This window comes from Myotis daubentonii, chromosome 1 (assembly GCF_963259705.1).
Source record: "Myotis daubentonii chromosome 1, mMyoDau2.1, whole genome shotgun sequence".
Lineage (NCBI taxonomy): Eukaryota > Metazoa > Chordata > Mammalia > Chiroptera > Vespertilionidae > Myotis > Myotis daubentonii.
The window spans coordinates 203,241,829-203,263,388 of record NC_081840.1 but is presented as its reverse complement, the minus strand read 5'-3'; the positions used below and the strand labels follow the sequence as shown (position 1 = coordinate 203,263,388).

The 21,560-nt window shown below is 43.6% G+C and overlaps 2 protein-coding genes across 14 annotated transcripts in view; one reads left to right on the top strand and one right to left on the bottom strand.

The window, feature by feature from the left end:
- Nucleotides 1–416: 416 nt before the first annotated feature.
- ZAR1 (zygote arrest 1) lies at nucleotides 417–5,061 on the top strand. The gene is made up of 4 exons (XM_059682580.1): nucleotides 417–1,362; nucleotides 3,290–3,382; nucleotides 3,464–3,538; nucleotides 4,778–5,061. Exons 1-4 carry the CDS (start codon nucleotides 454–456, stop codon nucleotides 4,919–4,921), a joined length of 1,221 nt encoding a protein of 406 aa, XP_059538563.1. The 5' UTR covers nucleotides 417–453; the 3' UTR covers nucleotides 4,922–5,061.
- A 3,891-nt stretch (nucleotides 5,062–8,952) lies between these two features.
- FRYL (FRY like transcription coactivator) overlaps nucleotides 8,953–21,560 on the bottom strand; it is a 240,071-nt gene continuing 227,463 nt past the window's right edge. For 10 of the 13 annotated variants that reach the window (XM_059671738.1, XM_059671683.1, XM_059671704.1 and 7 more), the window contains 5 exons: nucleotides 16,744–16,812; nucleotides 13,877–13,894; nucleotides 13,030–13,140; nucleotides 11,588–11,778; nucleotides 8,953–11,027 (listed from right to left, as the gene is read on the bottom strand). In XM_059671738.1, coding sequence (XP_059527721.1) covers nucleotides 10,769–11,027; nucleotides 11,588–11,778; nucleotides 13,030–13,140; nucleotides 13,877–13,894; nucleotides 16,744–16,812 — 648 coding nt within the window. In that variant the 3' untranslated portion in view covers nucleotides 8,953–10,768. The remainder of the gene's footprint in view (nucleotides 11,028–11,587; nucleotides 11,779–13,029; nucleotides 13,141–13,876; nucleotides 13,895–16,743; nucleotides 16,813–21,560) is intronic. The other 3 variants (XM_059671711.1, XM_059671744.1, XM_059671725.1) reach the window with 1 other exon arrangement.

Below are 21,560 nucleotides of genomic sequence, written 5' to 3'. Positions count from 1 at the left end.
CTAGAGCGCTTCCCACACGTGCTGAAAGGCTTCATAGGTAGGCTTCCCTGAGCTCATTGAATAACCTATAACCTGAGATCAGAGGTAACCCAACCAAACCTTCGCTTTTGCTCACTGGCAGAGGCGGGCAGCCTCGCCTCGGCTTCCTGGGCGTGCAGACCCCGAGGACAATCCAGGGATGGGGACCACCTGGCTCAGCGCATCCAGGTGATAGTTCTCTTCCCCGTGGGCAAGTTCGCGTAGAAATCAGTGCGTGCATCGCCAAGAAGCCTCCTTCCAGAACATCTCAGGGTATCCGTGCGGACCTCCGGGAGGCGGGGGAGGAGGGGAGTAGCCCTCCCGGCCGGGCCGCGCGTGGCGGGAAGGCGCGGCGGTGGGGCGGGCTCCGGGCCGCCCCCGCACGGCCGCCTATTTAGGGCGCGGCGGCGGGCGGGAGCAGCTGCGGCCGCGCGCATGGCTTCCCCCGGGGACGAGGCCCTGGACGGCTACGTGTACCCCGCGTGCGCCGCCTACCCGTACCCCTACCTCTACCCCGCGGCCGCCAGGGGCAAGGGCCTGGCGGGCGGGGGCGGCTGGCGGCCGCGCGCCGGGGACCACCCTCCCGCCTCCCCCGCCTTGGCCGGGGCGGCCCCGCCGTCCTTCCCGGGCTACGGGCAGCTGATGGCCGCCGAGTACTTCGACAGCTTCCAGCGGGCGCAGCTCATGGCCCTGCTGTCGCAGGTGGGCCCCGGCCTGATCCCGCGGCCCCGCCGGGCGTGCAGCCGGGACGCGGCGGTGCAGGTGAACCCGCGCCGCGACGCGTCGGTGCAGTGCTCGCTCGGGCGGCGCACGCTGCCCCGCCGGCCCCGCGACGCGGACGCCCCGGCCCCCGGCCCCGAGGACGCGGCGGGCGGCCCCGCCTCCCCGCAGCCGGCACGCCCGGGCCCCGAGCCGGGCAGCCCCCCGAGCGGCGGCCCGCGCCTCCCGCGCTTCCCGCGCTCCGTCGCCGTGTACTCGCCCGTGGTCTCGCGCCGGGTCACCACCTTCCTGGAAGGCGCCGAGGCCGCGGCGCCGGGTGGAGAGCGAGGGCCGCCCCCTCCGAGGCCCCGCGGCCCCGAGCGGGGAGAGCGGGCGGCGAGGACGGCGCCGGGGCGGCCGCAGGCCCATGAGGAGGAGGCGGAGGCGGAGGTGCGCGCGAGCTGGGAGCCGTCGGCGGACGCGCCGGGGCTGCCGTCGCGGGAGGCCCGGGGAGGCGAGGCCGCCCCGCGGAGCGCGTCCGGGAGCCCGGAGCAGCCGCCGCCGGTGGGGGGCGCCCAGGACGGCGAGGGCGAGAGGTCGTCGCCGCGGAGCCCGGAGCCGGGCAAGGAGCGCCTGCGCTTCCAGGTGAGGCCCGGGTCGGCGGGACGGGCGGGCGCGCGGGGACCCCGAGGCGCGTCTCCTCCTGGTTCCGCTCTGGGCGCGGGGAGCGCCAGGCTTTCCTGGGCGCGGGGACGTCGGGGGCGTTGCGCAGCCGCTGGCAGCAGCGGGCGTCGTCCGCCTCCAAGAGTAAATTAATTGTAGCCGGATTGTGATTGAAAACGCCGGCGCCGAGGTTGGCGAGGGAGACGCCCTTCAAACGTCCGTATTCTGGGCGTATTTGCTGTCTAAACGCCATCGTAGGCACGTTGTCCGGTGTGGACGATCTAGGTGGGTACCGGGGTGGGGGCGGGGAGCATCAGAAGGTGGGCTTGCTGGCGGGAGAGTTCTTGCCCAAGGATCCCACCCACTTTTCTCAATTTAATGGCAAAAGCCACAACAGTCGACTACTGGGGTGCTGTTCGCCTCGCCCCTGATTCTTGCTGGGTTTCCCAAAGCTTCCGCTGGAAGCTGGAGCCGCTGTAGTGCCTCTCTCAGGGTCTGTCCTTGCTCCTGAAAGGCACCTCCACTCAGAAACATAATAGTGCGGAAGCATTTGGGCTGTTGGTATGGCAGGCTAGGAGGGCCAGTCCCCACTAGCTGACCCCCAAAGGCCTGGCGTCCCCTGCCGACAGCTGTAACCCAGGGAGTGGGAAGGCATGGTAGATACAAGAGGCCACGAGGGGGTGGGGCGGAGAGTGAATCTAGAATTTATACACAGGCTATGTGCAATCTTTTTTTTTAAAAAAAATTATTTCAGAGAGGAAGGGAGATGGAGGGACAGAAACATCAATGATGAGAGAGAATCATTGATCGGTTGCCTCCTGCACACCCCTTCCTAGGGACTGCAACCCTGACATGTGCCGACCGGGAATCAAACCGGGACCTCCTAGATCAGCGGTTCTCAACCTGGGGGTCAACCCACCCTTTCACAGGGGTCGCCTAAGACCATCGGAAAACACATATATAATTACATATTGTTTTTGTGATTATCACTATGCTCTAATTATGTTCAATTTGTAACAATGAAAATACATCCTGCATATCAGATATTTACATTACGATTCATAACAGTAGCAACATTACAGTTATGAAGTAGCAACGAAAATAATTTTATGGTTGGGGGTCACCACAACATGAGGCACTGCATTAAAGGGTGGCGGCATTAGGAAGGTTGAGAACCACTGTCCTAGTTCATAGACTCTGAACCACTGAGTCACGCCGGCTGGGCACTAACTATGTGGCATCTTAATTCCTAACCTTCCCGGACTTCAGTTCGCTCACCTGTGAAGTCGCTGAGCGCTCCCCCAAATTTCTTTCACTTTGAAAGGCCTGACTCCAAAGACTTGTTTGCTATTGGTTTCTCCCTGGGCGGGAAGACAGCTGCAGAGTAAGGCAGTGGTACTTTTGTTCATGCTACACATGAGCTGTGGCTTACCCACCATTTGGATTCCTGCTCCATTGTTCGGGGGCACTGAACTAGCAGCCTGGAGAACGTCATCTTGGGTGAACACCTGAACGTACTTGAGGATTCAGAGTCTCACTCCTGTTCTTCAGCGTAACCACCCCCACGTCTGTGTTCTAAAAGCACTTGATCCAACCGAGTAGAAAACCCTGGGTGTTTGGCTCTCCCCTTGCCCGTCTGAGGGAAAACACCCACTCAGTCCTTGTCAGTTAATTTGCTTTATGAACCCAGTTGACCTGGCACGTAAACCGTCTTAGGCCCATGTTTGCAAAGCTGCTCAATTAGGCCATTCGCTCACCTCGTTCCTTCCTGTTTCGAACCTGATCCTACTTACCTCCACCACCGGAATGAAGCTGCCAGTGTTAAGTAGGAGATAGATGCTCCTCAGCCTCTGAAATGAAGGGAAACAATTCGATGTCTTGTTGGTTGAAACTCTGGTGTCCTTTTCAGTTCTTGGAGCAGAAATACGGCTATTACCACTGCAAGGACTGCAACATCCGCTGGGAGAGTGCCTATGTGTGGTGTGTGCAGGGCACCAACAAGGTAAGCAGCCCCACGACGGGCATCTTTCGGACGGGGGTGTCCGGAGGTCTTGCTTTACGTTCTCTCTCTCTCGCATCACAGGTTTACTTTAAGCAGTTCTGCAGGACTTGTCAGAAGTCGTACAACCCTTACCGAGTGGAGGCCATCACCTGTCAAGTAAGCCAAGAGCTTGCATTTTTGTCTGAACTGGGTAGTGGTAGAGGCTTTGGTGCAGTTTGTTGAATATAGTTCCTCAAAGAGGCTAGGTTCCCAGGGACCTCCAGGTTTTGACAGCTTTTTGGTAGGAGTTCGGAATAATGTTCAACTGGTAAACAGGCCCCAGTGTCAGTTTCCTTCTGCCCTTGCAGATCTCGGTCATGGTAACCTCTTTAGAGACCAGTTCCTCACTTGCAATATGGAAGAACATTTGCCTCACCTACTGCTCAGTCTAATGTAAGGGATAGCAAACTGAAAAAATAGGAACCGTCCTGCTAACATGGGGTGGGAAAGGTTGCCTGCTTGGCCCAGATGCTTCTTATGAAGCACATGCCCAAGTTAAAGCATTTAGTGTAAGCATGGGATTTTTTTTTTTAAAAAAAAATTGACTTCAGAGAGGAAGGGAGAGAGAGATAAACATTCATGGTGCGAGAGAATCATTGATCAGCTGCCTCCTGCACACCTCCCCTCCCCCCGCCCCAGGATTGAGCATGTGCCCTGATTGGGAATTGAACCCTGAAACCCTGACCTCCTGGTTCATAGGTTGACACTCAACCACCCACCCACACCAGCCGAGCTAAGCATGGGGTTTTAAAGTTCAGTCTCGGCTGAGAGCTTGCAAAAAGGAGAATCATTTGTTTGAAAGTAAATCTAAGTCCCCCAGAAGTGTGGCAAACTGTGAGGACGCACTGAGGTCATGGCAGAGTTGGGTCAGGTTCTAAAGGAGGATGTCTTTGCCTTCTGCCTCGGTGTGAGGTCGCTTACAGTAGGTTGGGGTGGGGAGGCCAGGCCATTGATGCCAGCCCAGAGCCATGACTTGCGACTAGGCACTAGCCTCCCACAGTAGCTTTCCTTGTTTTGCAATACTTCAATTTTTATTTAAAAGTTCTTTTGTTTTTCATTTCCTCACCCCAGCTTGCTTATTCTCCACCCTTCAAGTGCAGGAAAAGACTTCCTGTAAGAAAATTGTTTCAAAAGAAGCAATTCCGAACTAAATCCTATGTAACGTGGGACTACGGCAAAGGGTTAAGCACCCTCTATTCATAACCCTATCCTTGCTAGAAAGGATTCAGGCAAGATTAGCACAGGGCCTTGCTTAGAGTGCATTCAAGCAGCATTTGGACTAGGGAAAAACTTTTAAACTTCCAGGAAGTCACCCAGGGGTTACCTTCTGAACGCGCGTCTCATTTGATTTTTCAGAGTTGTAAACAGACTAGATGCTCCTGCTCAATAAAACTTCGCCACATTGACCCTAAACGGCCCCACCGACAAGATTTGTGTGGGAGATGCAAAGGCAAACGCCTATCCTGTGACAGCACGTTCAGCTTCAAATATATCATTTAAATGAATGTAAAAAACCAGTCCTACTGACCGTGTGCTAGTGGAGCAGACAAGTGGGCTGTGTGTGCCCCTTCTCCTTTTTGCCTCCTCGTGCAAGGCTGTGTTTCTTGACAAAACCTTTAAATAAAAGAATTGCAAAACAATTGCATAAAATCGTGTCTTTTAAAATAAAGTTTAGGAGAGCTTGTCCTGTGCTAACAGTCTGGGCCTGTCACGTTTATTATTTGTTCATTAGGAGCCCGATGCACAAAATTCACACCAGGGGCTTGGCCCTCGCGGCCCTGGCTTTGTCCAGAAGGACGTCCGGAAGGTCGTTCAGCTGTCCGGTCTAATTAGCATACTGCACTTTTATTATTATAGATTGCATATGGAACAGCCAGGCTCTGAGGCATATTCATCACTGGAGGAAAGTATAAGAGGGGCTCCTAGATGTGAGATTTACTGCTTATGTGGGAGTGTAGGGCTGAAGCTTATAAGCAACACATGAATAAAGAGAAGCCAACTAGCCATTGAATAAGCATGCTTCTGAAGGTGGAGGCAGAGCCATCCTGCTGTATGGGGCAATTTGGGGTAACCATGAGTGGCTGGCTAGCTGTGGGCGGGCACTTCAGGGCATCCTGGCGACCTCAGTCTAGTAGGTAACAAACTCGGGGTAGCGGGGAGAGGCGTGCTGTGAACAAAACTGCGTTATTAATCATCAGTCTCACAGTTGGGGCTTGGAATAGGGTTGCTAAAGGCAGCTTCTTTAAGATGTTAAATACATTCATTCAGTGGACTTCTGGTTTCTAAGGAGGCCTCCTAAGTGTAAGGATTTTTTCGAGTTGATGAAGACAGCTTTAGCCTTTGTTTCTATCGACTTGCTGTTCTGTAACTGGAAAGTGTTTTCGCCATCTCTAACCTAAGGATTCTCTCCTAACTGCACCCCAGTCCCAGGAAAACACAAGGCCCCATGAAAGAGTTCTGGGGTGGAGGTGGGGGGCGGCACTTCAGTTAGTGGCAGGGGATTCTAATGACAACAGAGTTGAGGGCTATTGACTTAAAGGTTACAGATGCCACATGATAGGCACCAGGTGCTAATTATGTCTCTTTCCAATTTTCTAACCAACCCGTTTAAGTTAACCCTTACTACCTCAGAGGTGCCATAAAAGTAAGCCTGTTAACATCTGGGTTGCTTGTATGTAGACAGACAAGGAATAAAAACCTAAAATGAGTTTGAGGTCTCTAGAGCCCTTAGAGCAGTGGTTCTCAACCTTGGCTGCACATTAGAATCACCTGGGAATCTTTTTTTATACAATTTTAAAAATATATTTTGATTTTTTTACAGAGAGGAAGGGAGAGGGATAGAGTTAGAAACATCGATCAGCTGCCTCCTGCACACCCCTACTGGGGATGTGCCCCCAACCAAGGTACATGCCCTTGACCAGAATCGAACCTGGGACCCTTCAGTCCGCAGGCCGACGCTCTATCCACTGAGCCAAACCGGTTAGGGCTGGGAATCTTTTTAAAATCCTGATTTCTGGGCCTCATCCTCCGGAAATTCTGTTTCTTTGTTACTAATGTTGTGGCCCCACCCCATAACAAAGAAACAGAATTTCCGGAGGATGAGGCCCAGAAATCAGAATTTTAAAAAGATTCCCAGGTGATTCTAACGTGCAGCCAAGGCTGAGAACCACTGCCTTAGAGCGATGGGAAAGGCCCTCTGCATCCATATCGACTTAGGAAGGTGGCTTGTGAAAATGCAGATCCCAGGCTTCTGCCCCCACTGAATTGCTGCAGCAGCATTTAACAAGCACCCAGGTGTTGCTTATGGAATTGAAGTGAGAAAACCAGCAGTTGAGTCAGCTTTGCACTTAGTACTACGGAAAAACATGGGTGTGGCCTCTGCCCTTACGGAGCTTCTCATGTAGGGGGAGAGGGCCATTCATTTTTGCATTAAAAATAATGTAAAATAGAAGTTCTGCCATGTTAATAGGGGATTGGACTTGGACAGATTAGGGAGGGCTTGCTTTAAAAATGACACTTCAGCTGAAGTTTGGATGAGCTGAATTAGGTAAAGGGCGGAAGGAGAAACGTCCCAGATTAAGCTGACGTGCCAAGGCCCAGGGGTGGAAGAAGCCAGGAGACCTGTGGTAGAACACTGGGGGCAGGGATGGGCACGATAGTCGGTGAGACCGGCAGGCCCAGACTGGGAACACCTGTTTGACTTTGCTCAGGTACCTGTCGTCAGTGAGAACCCACTGGAAGGTTTTAAAGCTATGGTGGGATAGTGACCAACAGATTCACCTTTACAAGGAAATAACTCTGGCTGTACAGTGCATGTCTGTAAATCAGTAAGGGGGCCTGCAGTGCTCAGATAAAATGATGGGGCGTGGGGGTCAGAGAGGAATGAGTGACAAGAACCCTAGGTGGTGTTGAAGGTACTGTTTCATTCTGACACCTGTTACTTAGGCGAGTGTAGGAATAGGAAACTCATTTGACAGGTATGGCATGCATGCGGTGTACAGTATGCGCTCAGGCATTTGCTGAATGAATGAGGGAACAGTAGAAAGATACCTGCTTTGGTTCCTGAGAGAAATTCATTGGCTATTAACATGGGTAATTAAAACTTCCTAATAGAGCAGCTAATCCTATTTTACAGTTGAGAGAAGCAAGGATCAAACTATGTTTTACTTAGTGGGGATTCAGACATTGAATCAAGTGGCACAAAACATCATTTTCATGAGTTACAGTGATGCCTGGCTGCTGTGATTCAATTGAATGTCAACCTATGAACTAGGAGGTCATGGTTTGATTCCCTGTCAGGGCACATGCCCGGGTTGCAGGCTCGATCCCCAGTAGGGGGCATGCAGGAGGCAGCCAATCAATGATGTTTTTCTTCGCCTTCCTCTTTCTGAAATAAAAAAAATTTTTTTTAAAGAGTTACAGTGATAACATTCCAGCAATGAGATGATATTGAGCTCTATGTATACAATTAGGAATTTATGAATGTGAATTTTTTGAGCGAGATTGAGAGTCTAGAAGTACTCCAGATTACTGTGATCTGTAGGGGTCAAGAAATTGATGATAATTTTCTTCACATTTCCTACATTTGCTAAAGCAACAGTGTATTACTTTGAAAAAAATTTTTAGTCATAAAACACAATTATAATTACATTGCTTCTGGTATCTTCTTCCCTCCCGCCGAGGTTATGCTGGCGTGGCGTCTGAGCAGTTCTCACAGACCCGAAGCGGGGAGACGCGGTGAGTCTGTTCCAAAAGATGCGTAACTATTTGCTAAATTTTAGGTTGTAACCAAACCGGTTATGTTCCGTCACCTACAGCAGGAAATATTCTCTGCATTGTGTAAAAACCCCTTGGCCTTCTATTTTAGAAGTAGTGTGAGGGAACGTCCAGATCGCTTCTTTTGGTTTATTTTATAAACTATTTTTAAAATGATTAAGGTGTTTAATAAGTTAAACATTTGATATATTTTGTCAATAAGTGCATAGTGTGGATTTAGAGGATCAGGAGCAAAGAAGTACAGGTTTGAGGAAAACCCTTTGGAAAAAGGACAATCCTAATGATTGTACATTTGCATCTTGATTTCTGCAGGTGTGTTAATTTTCATTACATTATTAATGGATGTAGTTACATATAAACAAACATGAAAGCAAACTTCAATTGTTTGGAAGGTTTGATTTGGGTAATCAACTAATTTTTGTTGTTAATCCTCACCTGAGGATATTTTTTCCATTGATTTTTAGAAGGTGGAAGGGAGGGGAAGAGACATATAGGTTGCCTCTGGCATGCACCCCGACGGGGGCCAGAGAGCAAGCCTGCAACTGAGGTACATGCCCTTGACTGCAATCAAATCCGCAACCCTTCAGTCTCAGGGCTGATGCTCTAACCACTGTTAGCAAACCGGCCAGGGCAGGTAATCTACTAATTTTGTTCTCCCCCTTTTATGGAAAATCATATTGAATAATGAAGATAATTTGTAAAGTTTCTAAATGATGCACACTAAAATCATCTTTTCTTAAAATACAACACAAACCAACAACTACAATGCTTTTTATTTTAACAAAAAGGATAGAAGGAAGGTGAGGAAAAATAGGGGATGGTAAGATAGGATGTAAAATGTGGTGTCTCTCTGGACACCAGCCCTCTCTTCCCTGCCCCACACCCAAATGTTACTAAATAATTTAAAGGACACCATTTACAGTACCAGGACACCATCAAAATAATTGGTTTTATCAGGGTCAAAAAATACAGTGATTATGGATGTGCCGTGACCAGTTAGGGAATTTTACAGGTAACATAACTATAGTCAGCAGTCCAACAGGGTGCACTGTGCCTTCAATTAATGCACTTGAGCATAATTACATTTCTGGCAGTGTCCACACCCCCAAGAAAAGGCAAAGCTAAGCAGTTCATTCCTACATTCTAAACTCTGGAACCCCAGAGCCCAGTTTTAAAAGAAAAGTCACAGTGGATAAGAGATGCATATAAAAAATACAAGGGTGTTCCTTTCAAACCAGAGGAATTGTGGGACTACATTCATTTCTTTTACAAAATGCTATTTAAAAAAGGACAGAGAATCCAGTTCATGTTATGCTACAGGCTTAGACAGTGGCTAAGTATATTGCATGTTTTGGTAGTCGGTCTTCAGGCTTCCTCTCATTTCCCCCCATAACCCCAGGTTCCTTTCGGGTGAAACATTTGAGTCCCGAATAAACATATAAAAATGCATTTGCACCTCTCTTCTTGAATTCTGCAGACTTCAGAGCCCGCAAGTCGTGTAGTCTATCATCGATGACCACAATTTTTTTCTTTAGCTTTGTACACCTGTTCTTGTATAACAGTGCATTGCACAAATGTACAAGAAAAATACTGGTTTTCATCTATACAGTTTCTATAATTATGGAGTAAAATAAGTTAACTTTTCTAATGAGAATAGCTGACGGGCAGCATACATCTTTATTTTACATTTTAAAGTCTCTGCAGGCATCTACTTTGGTTAGTTATCAACAATCATAACATAAGCACTGATCAGAGAACTGAGCAGCATTCCAATAACGTTAACAGATATATTATTTCTTTTTGAAATACTGGGAGAGCCCAGTTTTAAAATATTATTAAAATGTTCTAACATTTACACACTATGAAGAGTTAGATCTAATAAAATAAAATTTCTTCAAAAATAATCTTGCAGTGCTCTTTCAGGCATGCTCTGAGATGTTGTCACCAAACACCCATACCTTGAAAATAGGACTATCACGTATTCACACACCCCAGCTCACACGCACACAGTTTCGTATACAGACTAAAAAACAAAACACCCACACCCTGATCCCACATATTGAAAAGTCAATGGTTTTTGCAAATAAGTTTGTGTATATCTATCCGACTGGATGTTCTTCATGTAGATAATTAAGCATCAACTGTAGGTTATGCTTGTGACTGCTACGAATCCAAGCAGCGTTGCAGGCCTTCAGCTAAAACGAGCCAGCCTCATTTCACCTGCTTTCCAATGGTCTCCGTATGAGAGGCCATTATTGCAAACGTTCTGACAATCAGTTTCTCCAGAAAGCAATGTATGTACTTGTATGCATCACTTTTAGCCCTTTTCCATCCACATAGGTTAAGTAATTTAAAAATCCCTTCTTTGTAGTTCTTGTGGGAGGTATTGGCAGCTGTTAAACAATTAGTTTTTTTTTCCTTCTGCAGATCTTTGATTTTGACATTAGTTACACTGTGGTTGTGGATGCTGCCAGAAAAAGTTATCAGTGAATTACAAGGGTTCATAAAAGGTGCTTGTTAATATTCTTAATAATCTTCAGTTTAGTTTCTTTCCTAAATCCATGAAGTTTCTCAGAATCCAGTGCTCACCAAATTTCCAATTGGTTTGGCCTGTGCTAGTAGTTGGTATGATTGCACCATGCGTAGAGACTCTCTTATTTCTAGATTGAGTTCCATCAGTTTGTAGTTGGCTTCTGACATGTCCAGGTCAGAGCCTATAACTGCAAAGCTTCCCGTCTGGCCCAGCGTCTGGTGATGGAAATAAATGTGTAACAGCGTCTGCACAGGGTCGTCTTCGCAGCTGCCGAAGATGTCATTGGGCCAGAGAGCTCTGAAAGTAATAAACAGTGCTTTTAAGTTCTGAGACCCCACCGGCAGTTATTAAGGTTAACTACATTTTAAGTTAACACCTGAGACAGCAACATTTCACTGGGCATTGTTTTAATATTTGAGCAAAAAGATTACTGAATTTATCACTGAGAGTGAACAAAATCATGTTTGCCTTTCGCAGAGATCTGCTCTTGAATCATCAAAATGAAAACCAAAACCCAATCACTGTAAACTCCCAATCTAATAAAGCGGTCATTTTCAACTGGTGTGCCACAGGAATTTTCAAAACATGCAATACCTGACTATTTAGTTTGGGGGACTGGCCTCTTTTCCCTTAGATTGTAAAAAAAAAAAAAAAAAAAAAAAAGTTACAGCAGGTAACAAAAATAGCTACTTGGTGTAAATGAATCAAAATTATACAATTTTTTTTAGCAGATCAGCAAAAAAATGTATTTTTTGGTGTGCCACAGAATTTTAGCAATCACTTTGTGTGTCACGAGATGAAAAAGGTTGAAAATCGCAGGTATAAAGGCATCTCCTTAAAATCCGTTCACATTTTACCTGAAAGCTTTGACTTGTGCTACCGCTGATATAAATTCCTTATTTTTCAAAGTTTCAATTAAAGAGTGAATGGCAGTTTCTATAGTAGTTTGTGCAGCTTTGGAAACGTCAGTTTCTTCACTTTCAGAAGCGGACTCCGCTTCTCTGAGGATGCTTTCCAGCTGGGCCAGTTCCTCGGACATGTTGATGACCTAAAAGTAAACACACCGTAAAGGGATCTAGTTGTATATTCATCCACAAAACGAGCATTTAATTGGCTGTGACAAAGATGTTCAAATGTTAAACTTACTATTTAAGGGCAGTTAAGTTCTCTGTTGATTAGGGATAAATAATTTTAGCCACCCAATAGTAGTCTTCTAAATACTCTGGATAAAATAACAGATTGGCGCTAGCTGGGTAGCTCAGTTGGTTAGAGCTATGCCAAGGTTGCGGGTTCCATCCCCGGTCAGGGCACATACGAGAAGCAACCAATGAATGCATAAATGAGTGGAACAAAAAATCGATATCTTTCTCTTCCCACCCCCTTCCTCTCAAAATTAAAAAAAAAAGGTTGTAATAAGTATAATAAATGTTACATTGTAATAAGTAAAACAGGTTGTAACTAATGTTTATATTGGTTTTACCATGTGATCTGTACTTCATCTTGGATAGTAAAAATACATTTACTGTTAGGAGGGATCATAAACATTTTTTTTGACAGCAAAGTCTTTATATTTTAAAAGGTTATTTACCCAGTGTAATTTCAGAGAGGGAGAAAGAGATCTAGAAACATCAATGATGAGAGAGAATCAGTGATCAGCTGTCTTCTGCACAACCCCTACCAGGGATCGAGCCTGCAAACCAGGCATGTGCCCTGACCATGATCTCCTGGTTCATAGGTCAATGCTTAACCACTTAGCCACACTGGCTGGGCAGCCCAATGTATTTTATATAAACCAGTATGTGTATGTATATCCTTTTACATTTAACCACTTAAAAGATATTAAATCATTTCCCCAGTGATGGTTTAGTATCAGTGGTTGAAAATGGGGGAAAAAGAGACTAAAGTCACTACCCTCTGAATCTATTCGTTATATGCTTATTCTTGTGTGCATCATTAGACTACAAAATAATAGATGGACAAGGTGTAGGGGGTTTCATAATATAATGTCTATATGGGGTTGATGCGCTTTACCAGATTTTCGATTACAGATGATCTATTGCTGCTACTGTGACCTTTAAGGTCATGAACCTTTTAAGACTGCTGGGTATCTACTGCCTCATTTACCAATAGGTCTGGAAATAGCATATCATTTCAAAGAACAATTCTGACAAGAAATGATTCATTATGTGTGACTTCGGACTTAAGCTCTCCTACAAGGGATATATACAGTATATATACATGTGTACATTTTAACTTTCTAGAATCAGTTAATCGATGCCTTGTACAATTAAATATTTACCTCTGCTTCATTTTTTATTGCGTTTACTTGGCTGATAAGTTTACAGTAGGCTTGGAACAGAAGTAGTAATTGAAAATGCAATTTGTATAATCTTCGACAGAGCTCCAGTTCCTAGAAATAAATAACATTGCATTACAGTTTAGGTGTGATTTTCCATATTTGACTAGACCACATATTTCCAATAAATTTGTAAAATAGCTGTTAAAATTGTCCTGGCATTTATTTTTCTGCAGTAAGCAAGTTAATACAGTATGAAGCTGATGAAAGATGCTTTGAAGACTGATTAAAAGTATTGTTGGTTACATAATTCATTTTTAGTGTGAAGCACATTTTCACATTAGACAGAATTTTAAAGCAGACAACATATTGGATGCTTTAAAAAGGATTCACTGTTACTTAAAACTTTAAATTCATAATTCAAATGCATATGCTTTTGCCGCATCATGATACATATATTTCACTACATTTAGCAATAAGTGCTTGTTAAAACAGAGTAAAACTGGATAATCGCTTAGCTAAAAATGAATTTTTCTAAAAACACACACTGTAATCTCATTGAAATGAGACAATGAAATTAACATTTGCACGTTGATTTTCAAAATGAAGAAACTTAAAAGGAGATGTTAGTTGGAAATGTATGAGAAGGCAAGTGCTAGTTGTACATATTGATTACAAAATCACATTTTTATTGGACCACATTTCATAGATTAGGGCTATGCAAACCTGAAGCGCACACTACTTTTAAAGTAGCCGTCCATGACAAAACACTGCTCGGTCACAAATGGTAAATGAAAACCAGTTTGTCTGACATGGATAAATAGTCTGTAAATTAAGACAGGTCACTTACTGCTAGAATTTCCATTTGCTAAGCAAGAAGGTGATCGGGTCACAAAAATACAAAGGAAGAAAAAGACCAAGAATTAGTGTAAGATCATTTTAACTAGGGTCACAGATGTCCCAGGCAAACGGAAGAACATTTAATCACACCCCAAAGAAAAATTTATGATGCCATTTCCAGAATAAAACTTTTTAGACATTTACTGTAGCAATCCAGGGTGTTTGTTAACGCTCTGCCAAATAAAAATTTATATTTAGGCTACAGTTTATTTCTGCGTAACAGTTATGAAGAAAATCGAACTAATGTGATCTTGAGAAACCTGGCTATTATAAGTGGTCTTTATCTAATAAATCTTTATAGCTTCAAAAAAATGCCAAGTGTCATAAAATTTTCTTAGGAAAGGAGAAAATTTCTCACTAGGAAATAAGCAGATTACTGTTCTCAGAAAGGAGGTGGCTGATAATCTTAATACTTACCTACGAGAAGATTATCTTTGGTGTGGCTCATTCTAGGCTTCCTACCTTTCACTGTCTAATTAGGTCCTATGTTGCCAGACTTGGTGCCAAGTCAGGAGGTAAAATAGCGAAAGTAGATGTGTGTTTTAAATTGCGTTCCAATATAATTTAGTAAACTTCAGAAACTCAAACCTACTAGGTTTGAATCAAATAAGATAATATATGTAAAATACATACTTAAAAACTATTACATTAAAACATCTACAGCAACTCAGACCTTCTCATTAACGGAGAAAAATGCTTTCTATTTAAAACAGCAATTGCCATAATGTAAATACTGCTTCTAAAAGTCCCCTTTGAAGCCTGCTTTTCTAAGTAGTTTCCGCAGAAGAACTACTTATATAACATTTATTCCTTTCAATTTAGAAAGGATTTGCTAAGCAAAGGTGAACTTTTAGCTCCCTGCTGCTTACCATAAATTACTTAGGCGGCCATTCTGTGAACATTAGTTGAGCACAATCCAGTGTCAAACTTATTAGCATATCTAAATTTCTAAGGTTTTATATGGGAATTAATAATTATTTGAGTTTTAAATACCTCTTCCCTCTTCTCTTAGTATAAATAAAAAAACAGAGCTAACTCTGTGTGCATATATCCATAGCCTCTACTATGGGATGTAATGGAGAAGAAATCACTGATAATGTTTATGATTATAATTGTAGGAGATAACACAATCTTAACTGATTCTATAGCTCTGAATTACCATAAATTATACTAAATATGCTAACACTGTATATTTTAAATTAATACCTTTTAAGTACATTGAAATTTGCATATACATTCACTTTTATTTTTAAATAACTATTTATAGATTGCTTGTTATGCAAAAGACTACACTGGTACACAGGGACACTTAACAGATAATGTGTAAAAAGGTCCCCGCTCTCAAGAGCTGAATATGAAAGAAGAGAGACGTAAATGAAATCTTAAATGTACAGTTTTCATTTAGCAGAAAACCTTGAGCAAGATTAATTGCAGTAGACTCTGGGAGATGGAACTCATTTTCTTCAAGGTAGAAGGGATATAAGAAATCACTTAGTCTAAACACCTAATTTATATAGGAAAAAAGGAGTATATTACTTGCTTAAGCCATGCAGTTAAGTAGTGGCAAAGTCAGAACTAGAACCCAAAGGATCTAACTCTAATCCAGGGTTAATTCCTGATTTTACACACATGATTTGACAATTTCTTTGTAACAGTGCAGGACTGCCTAGCTTTGAATTTTAATTCTACTTACTTACTTACTGATTTTTTTTATTTTTATATATTTTATTGATTTTTTACAGAGAGGAAGGGAGAGGGGATAGAGAGTTAGAAACATCGATGAGAGAGAAACATTGATCAGCTGCCTCTTGCACAACTCCCACTGGGGATGTGCCCGCAACCAAGGTACATGCCCTTGGCTGGAATCCAACCTGGGAACCTCAGTCCGCAGGCTGACGCTCTATCCACTGAGCCAACCAGTTAGGGCTACTTACTGATTTTAGATAAGTTAGCTTCTTTGAACCTCAATTTCCTCATCTGCAAAATGGGGATAATTATAGCATCTACTAGACAGAGTTGTTAAGATATAATGAATGTGAAATACTTAGTACAGTGCCTGGCAAATAGTTAACATGTATTAAGAGTATGCCATTATTTCCTCAGCATTTCAGTTTTTTAAAAAACTTCAAATTTTCTTCATAATGGTACCATAACTTTTAAGGTGACTAGAACTCTATAACAATATAACTGATGTTGAAAAAGATTAGAATTCTGATGTCAAATGCAAAGGTCACTGATGAATGTATCTTCCCCATATGAAGTTGTAATCTTATTAGAATAATTTGTAAGTCTTAATTTATCCTCACTTAATATGATGTATGTGTTGTATATGTATACTTTTCTCTAAGAAAATACTATTTTATTTCATTGAATTTTACACTAGTAAAAAACATTTCAGTTTATCGAATCAGAATTTCATGTTTAGAAAGGTTAATATGAATGTATATAACCTTATTTTGGGGTTTGCATTCCTCACCAGACCATTTATCTGCAGAATAACAATGAAGAACAGACATTTCTTGAAAGAGGCAGATGCAGCTAAAAGTGACTTGGACTGTCCAGATAGCCATCAAGCCTATCTACTGAATGTTATTAAGCTTCAGTCATAAGCTGGTCATTCACTTTGATTGAAGTGAATTTTTTCATTACTAAGCCAGTATTTCATTGAACCTAACTTTTACAAAGATTGCTCCGATAGCAAAAATGAAAAACGTTACACGTATTCTTTTTTCTAGGACTGTCACATAAGGACATTAGAGCATGCACACAGTTTTACTCGGTACAGACATACAGCAAAACGAAGAATAGGAAACTTACTTGTGCATCTGTGTTGATCCTATAAATGTCTTCTTTGGCGCCAAATGTCCTCTTGCAGTTGTCTAACCACTAAAGAAAGAAGTGACAGTGCACTGTGATGTGGTACTTGTGCAGTGGCATTGGCAATATAACAACAGGCTGTTGTGTAGAACAACAAATTTAAATGTTAACTGTCTCATGGTGTATATGCAACAAACCAAGCAGGATGACACCGTCAGTGTAACCAGATGCACACACTTCTGGGCCCTTATCAACAGAAATGCGAACAGGGCCCTCTCTTCGGGGAGGCGGTGCTCCACTTCAGCGCAGAGCAGTCTTCACAGTCTCTGCCTGACCCTGGCCTGATGTAAGATGGGAAATGAGAGATGTGATTCCCCTCCAGCCAACTTAATAAGGACAACTTAGAATCAACCAGGTCCTTTTGCTGGTCAGAAGTGTAAATCTCAGAAGGCTGGTGGTATCAGTTTTAGTTTTAATTAGTGAAACAGAAACCCAAATCCATTTTAAATCTTATTTTTCTATCTTTTTTCTTACTCTTTTGGACAGTAATGAATGCTTAAGTTATTTCCAAAGAATATTGGGTATAGGAGCCAAATGTCATTCCTAAAGTTGGCTATTTATTTAAGGTCAAAGAAAAATAAAATCGCATGTGGTTTAATAGGGAAGATCACGAAAAGCCTTTAAGTTAGGCTCCTAGGTTTTGACAGTTTGATAATATTAATATTTGTTTTTAAAATCTTAGTTTTTTTTTTTAATTTGTTGTATTTTATAATACAAATAAAAGTCATTTAATAAGAAATCATAGGGACATTTTTTACTAGGACTTTGGGAAAAATTACCAGCTATGTTAAGTCTGCCCTTTGAAGATTGAAATATCTTCAAAGGGCAGACTTTGAAGATAGACATTTAAAATTCTCAATTGTAGCTTAACATTCTTCATGCAAAGAATTACAATGAGACAGCTCAGTTATTTCAAAACAATCTCTGACCTCCTGTCCCTTTTATCCCGGTCCCTCAGACTGCACTGGCCTCAGGCCCTTTGCTTGACAGCTCAAAACGAAAACATGTTAAGCTTTCCTGGTGAGACAGAACTGCTAGCAGCCACTGTCAAAGCGTCTAGGAGATTTCTGCATATCAGCAAAATTCAGTTGTGATGGTACATGACTCTTTATCCACACACGATGTGAAAAAGCTTATACTCTTAATCATCATCACTAATCCAGTCCAATTTGTCCAAGTAAACCAATACATTTGGAAAAATTTCAATAGATTATTTAATGGCCCATTTTTACTGAATATTTTTTTTTAAATTGATTTCAGAGAGGAAGGGAGAGGGACAGAAAGAATCAACGATGAGAGAGAATCATTGATCAGATGCCTCCTGCACGCACCTATACTGGGGATCGAGCCAAATTCGGGACCCTTGGAATCAAATTCGGGACCCTTCAGTCCACAGGCCGATGCTCTACCCACTGAGCCCAAAAGGCTAGGGCTTTCCTGAATATTTTTTATACTATATGTCCAGTGATACGGCATTTGGTGGCATTATTGAACACAATTATTTCTGATTTTATTCTATTAAAAGACAAACCCCAACCCCATTCAGAGATTGTTTTGAAATAACTGAGATGTCTAATAGTCCCATGGGCTGTATAACGTCCTGAAAAGTACAGGTCCACACCTTTCCAACCAGAGTACACAGACACAGTATAGAATACGTCTGTGTATAGAATACCCCCTAGTTCAGTGGTTGCCAACCTTTCGGACCTCATGGACCACCAGTGGTCCACAGACCACCAGTTGGTGACTGCTGCTCTATTTCACATTAATCAGTCTTCCTGTCACAATGTTTTCTTTACTCAAGTGAAGGTTAAAACTTAACCTGAGAGGTTTGGCTTCTGGGCATGATGGAGGAGCTTGTGTAAGGCCAGTCCTCCACGGACATCTATAGAAGCCGCATACCATTACCAGGATCTAGGGAGTATGAGAAAAGCACAGAAGGGAGTCCTACATGGAGCCCGGTGTTTACTCAAGGGCACGTTCCTATGCATGTCCCTAGGCACAGAGGTGGGAGAGAAAGCGGCGGCCTACAGTTTCACTGCACTGGGAGGTCTGAGGATCCTGGAGAAGCAACTGCAGAGGAGAGACCTTAGCAGTCAGCGTGTCATTTCCCCTGAGGGACACTCGCTGTTCCTATGTTGATCACGTGCAGGCGGAGAGGCTTAGAAACCAAGCAGCAGCAGCTGGGAGCCTAAAAAGGTAAGCGGAGATTTCTGGTCTCGTGGTTCTGGGAAGACAAATTGTCCAGTGCTTGTCGACACAGCAGGGCCCTGGTAAACACCTAAGGCGCTCGCTCACTCACCCACGATCCTGGGGAAACGCAGGAACAATAAAGGGATGTATAACTGAGAAACTATTAGAGGGGAAACTGAATAGTAAAAAATATATCATTGATAGAAAAGACCAGAAAGGAGGAAAAAAGGTAACAATGAGTAGGGGGGACAAGAAACAGGGAGATGGTAGTTCAGAAAAGAACCAAAGTTCATTCCGCCCCCATACAAATATTTAATGGATTCAGGATAACTTCTTGAACATTCTTTCCCCAATGTGTGGCAATGGCACCTTTGCTGTGAGTTATATGACTATATATGCGGATTCTCTATTACATTCCACTGGTCTATTTATTCTTATGCCAGTACTGCCCCATTTGAGATTTCTAATAGGTCTCACCAACTGCATTGTTCAGACCTAGCTGCTGTTCTTCAGGACAAGGTTAGGAAGACTCTGTAAAGGGCAGATACTATCTTAGGCGTTGCAAACCATACATTCTCTGTTGCAATACGTAACGTAGTGATGCATTACAAAAACAGTATTGGACATATGTAAACAAATGGGATGGCTATTTCCTAAAAAATCTTTACACAAAACAGGCAGTGGGCCCGATATGACCCAAGGACTATAGTTTGCTGAGCTGTGTTCAACAAGATTGTCCTAGTATTTGGTGCTTGCATTTCCATATAAATTATAGTTAGCCTGTCAATTTTCATTAATATACCCTCTGAGATTTAGAACAACATTGCATTAAACCTACGTATCATTTTTGGGGAAAATGATACCTTTGCACTATCGAGTCTTCTGACTCATGAATACGGTATAGTTCTCCATAAATTTAGCCTCTAATTTTGCTCAGAGATATTTGGGGTTTTCTGTGTGGAGGTCTAGAGCATCTGACTAGACGTACTTGCAGGTATTTGGTGTCTTATAAATGGTACTGGCTTAAAACAACCAGACAAATGCATGTGTTGGCTGGGAGTTCCTTCTGGTTCTGCCAAGGCCACCCCGAGTGTACAGTCACGTGATGGCTCGACTCAGGCTGGAAGTCCCAGGTTGGCCCCACGTCTGTGCTGCCATGCTGCCTTCATAGCTGGGATTCCTCCACCCTCCTCCACAGGACCTCATCCTCCAGTAGGCGAGAGCCCAAATAGTTTTTCAGAATTCCTCCCAATTTACACTCTGACCAGCACGATGGCAAAAGCAGAAGCTGCAAAAGCCACTGACGCGTGAGTCTCCGAAGCCGCACAGCAACGTGTCTAACTTTGGTCAGAACAGTCACAGGCCGTTCCACTTGGAGGCGGGGGAACGGACTCCATCTCCTGATGGAAGAACAGCAAAGGGGTGTGGACAGAGGGGCAGGCACCGGGGTCACCACTGTAACAATTTACTGCAGCTTCCAGGATAAGCTACGTCCCTGAAGAAACAGAAGGCACTAAACCGTAATGGAAAAGACTGATAATGTGGGATTAATTAAAACCGAAAACTTCTGTTTATTGACTGATGCCACCACGATACTGAAAATGCTAGCCACAGAGGGGAAAAATGTGTAATACATCCATCCAATAAAAGGCGTCGGTTTAAAACAACTACAAATCAATCAGGAAACCACAAGTAACCCATTTTCAAAAATGGACAAGGTACTTGAAAAGGCGCAATTCACAAAGCATCTAAACGAAGATTATCTATATGAAATGTTGCTCAAATATTCATCAGGGGAAATGCAAAATAATGTCAAATATGCTACCACCCACCTTCTACAATGAGCAAATTTTTTTAAGTTGCCAATACCAAATGGTGACAAAGATAAGAAGCAACACACTGCTGAAGGGGCTGTAAATTGATACCATCTCTTTTAGAAAAGTGCTTGGCAGAATCTACTTAAGTAGAACATACATAGATACCATGACCCCGCAATTCCACTCCTGGATACTCAACTGGTAAGAGAACATATGTACCCAAAAGACATGTCTGAGAATGTACAGAGCATTACTATTTGTAAGATGACCAGATCTTGCCCATTTCTTTCCTGATGTTGAAAATTCTTCCAATCTGTCAACATTCTTTCAGTCCAAATATAAGATCCCTTTTCCTTATAAGGGCAGAAAGCCCTAATACAAGTATTTTCTCATACCATCTTCTCCCGAAAATAATCCCCCAATCTAAAATTACCATCTGTCAAGGCATAGGGTCCAATCTCATTCCATGAAGTGTCCTAACAGCCCAAGTGACCTTTCAATTTTGGGAAGTCTCTTTTATTGCCAGTACTTTTATTTATAGTTACTAGAGGCCCGGTGCACAAAAATTTGTGCACTCGGGGGGGAGGAGGGGTCCCTCAGCCTGGCCTGTGCCCTCTGGCAGTCTGGGACCCCTTGGGAGATAATGACCTGCTGGCTTAGGCCTGCTCCCGGGTGGCAGAGGGCAGGCCTAATCCCTAGGTGCAGCCCCTGGTCGGGCTCAGAGCAGGGCCGATTGGGGAATTGGGG